This window comes from Corvus moneduloides, chromosome 3, assembly GCF_009650955.1.
Source record: "Corvus moneduloides isolate bCorMon1 chromosome 3, bCorMon1.pri, whole genome shotgun sequence".
Classification (NCBI taxonomy): Eukaryota; Metazoa; Chordata; class Aves; order Passeriformes; family Corvidae; genus Corvus; species Corvus moneduloides.
The window spans coordinates 95,847,318-95,853,317 of record NC_045478.1 but is presented as its reverse complement, the minus strand read 5'-3'; the positions used below and the strand labels follow the sequence as shown (position 1 = coordinate 95,853,317).

The 6,000-nt window shown below is 52.7% G+C and overlaps 1 protein-coding gene across 1 annotated transcript; it reads right to left on the bottom strand.

Annotated features, from left to right (window-relative positions):
* Positions 1–1,977: 1,977 nt before the first annotated feature.
* ZFP36L2 (ZFP36 ring finger protein like 2) lies at positions 1,978–5,534 on the bottom strand. Its single transcript, XM_032102853.1, has 2 exons — positions 5,255–5,534; positions 1,978–4,707 (listed from the first exon to the last, which is right to left on the bottom strand). Exons 1-2 carry the CDS (start codon positions 5,303–5,305, stop codon positions 3,295–3,297), a joined length of 1,464 nt encoding a protein of 487 aa, XP_031958744.1. The 5' UTR covers positions 5,306–5,534; the 3' UTR covers positions 1,978–3,294.
* Positions 5,535–6,000: the final 466 nt, after the last annotated feature.

The following is a 6,000-nucleotide window of genomic DNA, read 5'->3' as shown; positions in this document are numbered from 1 at the left end:
TAAGTTGGTAGAAATTGTGACTTAAAAGTTTAGGGGACTGATTGGAACAGGGTGCCAAACTGTGGAGATATTACCTAAATTCTTCCAGTATTAATACTCACACAGTCCCCAGGCTGCCAAGTATTTAGTTATATAAATACACCCTCGAAAAGGTAATTTGTTTAAAACTCAAGCCCTGAAAACTGATTAGCACATTTAATGCTAGCCCGATTAACACAGATATGCCCTCAGCTGGGTGATGGGGGCATTGAGGCAGAAGTCCGCATTCCTGTGAGTGAAGAGGAACAAAGCTTTTGGGACAAAGGGTAAACCTTAATTATGCCTTTTTATTACCCAAACTGCCATTTCCTCCTTACCCCAAACAAGCCAGGAAGGCTAATGGCACATTCACATTGCCCCATAAGCGATGTGATTGATAAATGCCAGTACTAGATTTTTTCCACTCCAGCTGTTACAGTAGAAGCGAAGCAGAAGAGGTTTGATTATCCAGCCTCTTAAAAAAAGAAAAAAGAAAAGAGAAGAGAAAAGAAGAGAAGAAGAGAAAAGAAGAGAAGAAGAGAAAAGAAGAGAAGAGAAAAGAAGAGAAGAGAAAAGAAGAGAAGAGAAAAGAAGAGAAAAGAAGAGAAGAGAAAAGAAGAGAAGAGAAAAGAAGAGAAGAGAAAAGAAGAGAAAAGAAGAGAAGAGAAAAGAAGAGAAGAGAAAAGAAGAGAAAAGAAGAGAAAAGAAGAGAAGAGAAAAGAAGAGAAGAGAAAAGAAGAGAAGAGAAAAGAAGAGAAGAGAAAAGAAGAGAAGAGAAAAGAAGAGAAGAGAAAAGAAGAGAAGAGAAAAGAAGAGAAGAGAAAAGAAGAGAAGAGAAAAGAAGAGAAGAGAAAAGAAGAGAAGAGAAAAGAAGAGAAAAGAAGAGAAGAGAAAAGAAGAGAAGAGAAAAGAAGAGAAGAGAAAAGAAGAGAAGAGAAAAGAAGAGAAGAGAAAAGAAGAGAAGAGAAAAGAAGAGAAAAGAAGAGAAGAGAAAAGAAGAGAAGAGAAAAGAAGAGAAGAGAAAAGAAGAGAAGAGAAGAGAAGAGAAGAGAAGAGAAAAGAAGAGAAAAGAAGAGAAAAGAAGAGAAAAGAAGAGAAAAGAAGAGAAAAGAAGAGAAAAGAAGAGAAAAGAAGCAGGATACAGTACACCCCTGACATTCCCGAACCTTCTGGAAGCGTTTATTAACTTTGGCCACCGACCAGCGACGGCTGCAGGAGCGGTCTGGAGTGGCAGTGCAAACTGGTTAATCTGTAGCTAGACATATCTGTGATTGGGGGGGTGGTGGTGTTTAACAAGAAATACTCTTGGCCTGGCAGCCAGGGCTTCAGCACTTGGAAGGGTTACTGGGCTTTTTTTTTTTCTTTTTTTTTTTTTCCAAAAAATTTTATTGGGAGAACTACAAAACATTTACAGTACAAAGTTTACAGTCTCACATAATTTGTAGTGAACTGACTCCCGAAAAATATATTACAACTCAAGTTGACTTATCCTTTAGTTACATTCAAAACATACTTCTGTTAAAGTAGTCCAAAAGAGTACATAGTGCTCAATCTGTACCTATGTACAAACAAAACTAAGCTACTGCTCATTCATCCACCGTCCAGGAAAGTTTTGGAAAACTCCCAACTTTCTACATTAGGAAAAAAAAAATTACAGGTTTTGGAATTCAATAAACAAGATATGTTCCTGTATTATAGAAAGTTTCAGATCCAAAGATGGCCTCTGTTCTTATAAAATAGAGTGGTGAAATTTTGCTGTACTTAAAACCCATCTCTACATTCAAATTATCTCAAGCATTAAGAAAAATACTTATTTGGTTGAGAGATATTTAAGGCAAGCATGGACCCTAAAGAAGGCACTGTGAGACATAATACTGGGACCCCCAATTATTGCTACATATTTTGAGCTATATCACAGTGTGATTCGTGGAGTTAGGCAACAAAAATACTTTTTGGTTATTTTAAACAAGTCTGAATTAGATTTGCCACTTTGAAGTCTGATTGTTAAGTCAGTCTTTTCTTTTTTTCTTTTTTTTTTTTCTCTCATTTTTCAACTCGGACGGGCTACAACCATTTACATTCTAAAAAAACCCATAGAAATTCTGCAAACTACTTCCACAGCATCGAGACCGATTTCTATAAAGAAACCATGCAATCTTTCAGATTTACGTAAACAAAGAAAGAAATTAATGAAATAAATATTACATACAATCTCTTAAATTAAGAATTTTACTCATTTACAATAAAATAACCAAGTGAAGTTACAAAAAGGCATATATTACTGTGAAAAGAACACACTCCACATTTTGCCGATTAATAATGAAAATCATAATTTAAACATAATAAAAGAATATATATCTATTGCTTTTCATCATACCCGATAAATACAGTATGAACAAATTACCAATGTATACTTTTCACAAGATAATAAATAAGTTAAATAGTTTCATATTGAGTTGTGTGCAGTGACTCATTCATGCAATCAACTCAAAACAGCTAAAAAAAATTTTAAAAAAATCAGCAGTTATTCTCCAACAATTACGAACTAAACTCAGTTGAGTGCTTCCAAATAAAGCAACAACAAAAAATTGTTCTAAGCCAAACATCCACTAAGTGGTGGCAATGGAACCAATATTAAACTTTGGAATGAAGGTTTTAGCATTTGTTATAATAATAATATATAGATATATATAAAAAAAGAAAGTTGTTATCAAGGCATATTCTTGGCAGGATGTTGGATTTTTCTTTTTTCTTTTTTCCTAAAAAAAAAAAAAAAAGCTTATAGGTTTAGTATGTTCTGTGTTTTTATTTGAACTGGATTGAAAGACGAACTAGTTTGTAACTTTTTTTTCTGTGTGTCTGCAGGATTGGAGGAGCTGGGCTGGCAGACCGGCGCTCCCCGGATTGTTTGTTGCTTTCTGGTGCTGTCTTTTCTAATGCTGGTTTGTTTTTTCGAACACAGATGGAATGGCTGCTGCTGGTGCGTATCATAACTTGTCTCCAAAGAACGACAACAACAAAAAACCCCCGAAACAAAAATCCCCTTCTTCCAAGGTCTCTCTATAAAAATAGGTTTGTTCAGTTCGTGTCATTTGCCCTTTTGCAAAATGCTTTGTTTCTCGTTTTGTTCAGCTCTCGGTGTATAGATAGATAGATATATTAAAAAAAAAAAACAACAACCCAAAAATAGAGAGGAAGGAGAGGTTTCGCTTTCTTCGCTCGGTAACTTACTTGCAGGGCCGCCGCGGGGCCCCCCGGCCGCTGCCCCGTCCTCCCTCAGTCGTCGGAGATGGAGAGACGGCTGAAGATGGGCAGGCGGCGGCCCGAGTCTAGGCTGGGCGACTCGGAGCCGCTGAGCGAGCCGGAGCTGAGGGAGCCGCTCAGGTAACTCTCCCGGTCGGAGAGCGAGTCCGGCGGGCTGGGCGGCGCGTCGAAGACGGGCGACTCGGAGAGGCGGCGGAGGGGCTGGAAGCTGAAGGGCGGCGAGGCGGGGGGCGGCGGGCAGGCCCCGCCGGGCGGCGGCGGCGGCTGCTGCTGGCAGCGGTAATAGGCGGCGGCGGCGGCGGCCGCGGCGGCGGCAGCAGCGAAGTTCTGGGTGTGCAGGGCGAGGGGGGCGATGAGGCTGCCCAGCTCCTGCCCCGAGAAGGCGAAAGCGTTGTTGGCGCAGGGCGGCGAGAGCAGCTCCTCGCAGTAGGAGGCGGAGGCGGGCGGCGGCGGCGTGCGCGAACCGCCGGGGCTCTCCAGCAGGGCGGCGTCCAGGCGGCCACCGGGCGGCGGCGGCGGCGGGGCGGTGCCGTGGGGGTGCGGGGGGTGATGGTGGTGGTGGTGGGCGGAGAAGCCGGAGAAGCTCAGGCTGTGGTGCAGCTTGGGCCGCTCGCCGCCGCGCGGGTGCCCGAAGCCGCCGCCGCCCAGCGGGTGGTCGCGGGGGGCGAAGGCGCGGAGGTCGCCGGTGCTGCCGGCGGGGTGCGGGGGCGCGTGGTGCGGGTGGTGGTGCGGCCCGGCCGCGGCGGCGGGCGGGGGGGCGGCTGTGCCCCCGCCGGGCGCCGGGCGGCGCTCGTCGGCGTTGTGGATGAAGTGGCAGCGCGGGCCGTAGGGGCAGAAGCCGATGGTGTGGAAGGTGCGGCAGAGCTCGGTCTTGTACTTGGGGTGGCGGGTGAGGCTGCGCAGCTCGTGGAAGCCGTGGGCGAACTGGCACTTCTCGCCGTACTTGCAGGCACCGCTCTCCTCGAAGGGGCGGCACAGCTCCGTCTTGTAGCGCGTCGAGTTGATGGGGGCCCCGCCGCCGCCGCCGGAGCCGCTCCCCTTGCCGGCCGCCTGCTGCTGCTGCTGAAGCTGCTGCATGAGGTGCTGGCTACGCTCGCCGTTCTCGCTGAAGGAGCGGTCCCGGAACTTGTTCTCCTTGTTAAGCAAGGCCGTGGGGCTGCTGCTGCCGCCGCCTCCGCCGGAGCCCGTCTCCTTCAGATTGCCGAACGAGGAGGAGGAGGAGGATGACGATGAAGAGGAGGATGTGGAAGAAGAGCTGGAGCCGGTAGGGCTGGGGAACTTGGAGCCGCCGGCCAGCGCCGTCAGGTTGCTGGTCGAGTGCCGCCGCAGGAAGCCCGGCGCGAAGCTGGAGCTGGGAGGGGTCACCGGGGTCCCCACGGCTTTCTTGTCCAGCATGCTGCTGAGGTTGGTCAGGGACTTCTCCGTCTGCCGGGGCGGGGAGAGGGGAAGGGGTGGGGGAGACAGCGGGAGAGAGAAAGAGTGTTGCGGATGACCGCCTGCCCACGGCCACGGCTCCCCACGCAGCACCGCCGGGCGCGCCGCGGGAGTCGGGGTGGGGGTCCCGCCTCCCGACCACCCCGCAAAGCGGGTCTGCCGCCAGCGCTGGCGGAGCAGGGCAGAGCGGGGGAGAAGCCCCGGCGCCGGCTCTGCTGCATCTGCAACTTTTAAAAAAAGTTCCTCCTGGCAGCGCAACACGCGGACAGGGACTGCAAGGCGGCCCGGCTCCCCCGCGGCTGAAGGACCAGCCCGCCCCGAACGCGGCCGCCGGGAGACCACAGGGCGGCATTCTGGGGCTCGCAGCCTTGCGTCAGCCGCTGTCCCCGGCCGGCTGTCAGACCGCGACCCGCCCGCAGAGCCCGGCCCGGCACGGGCCTCCAGCCCCGCCGCGCTGCCCCGGCAGCCCGGAGCGTCGCTCTGCACACGGCGGCAGCGGCAGACCGCGTCCCGCCCGGGCAAACGCGCTCTTCCCTACCTTGCACAAGAAGTCAATGTCGTAGAAGGCAGATAAAAGTGTCGTCGACATTTCTAGATCCTGTAATGGTCGGATATACAGGAAGGACCGAAAGATCCCGCTCTCCTCGGAGGGTTTGGAAAAGCCACGACTAGATAGGAGAGGGCCGTCTGCTTGAGATCCGAAACGGTCCCGACTCCTTCTGGGCGGGACGGCGGGTGCCGGGCCGAGGCGGCGACGGCGGCGGCTGCACAGCAGCGGACGAACTGCGGGAACTCGGCAGCTCCCCGCGCCGCTCCCATATAAACGCGGCCGCCGATCGGTCGCGGGGGCGGTGCCCCTCTTCGCCCGCCCCGCGCCGCCCGCCGGGCCCGCCCCACTCCTGCCCGCCGACCGGGCCGCCCCTGGGCTTACAGAGGGCGCTGGCAGCGGCGGCGGGGCAGGTTGGTGGGGAGTGCCTGTTGCTGCAGTGAGCCCCTGGTATCCCGGAGCGGGGTGCGCCCGCAGGGCGGGCGGGACGAGGCGGGGGGAGCGGGGAGCCAGCCGAGGCAGCGCTCCCGGCGCCCTACGGGCTCGGCCCCTGTGGAGTGCCTATCTGCGCACCAAAGACCCAACGTCCCCGCCTTGCCACGGCCCCCGCCAGCGGGTCGGGAGCTGCCCGCGCACGGCGGCCGCGTCTCCGGGCGGGCGGCGGCTGCCGCCGAGCAGAGGATGCGCGCGGCCGCGGGAGAGGCACGGCAGCGCCGGGGACACTTCTTCTCCCCCGC

Excerpts from the sequence above, each read along its gene's own strand:
- ZFP36L2 (XM_032102853.1), bottom strand. The coding sequence starts at position 5,305 with ATGTCGACGACACTTTTATCTGCCTTCTACGACATTGACTTCTTGTGC. Across the intron at positions 4,708-5,254 it reads ACATTGACTTCTTGTGCAAG|ACGGAGAAGTCCCTGACCAA; the intron begins GTAGGGAAGAGC and ends CCGCCCCGGCAG.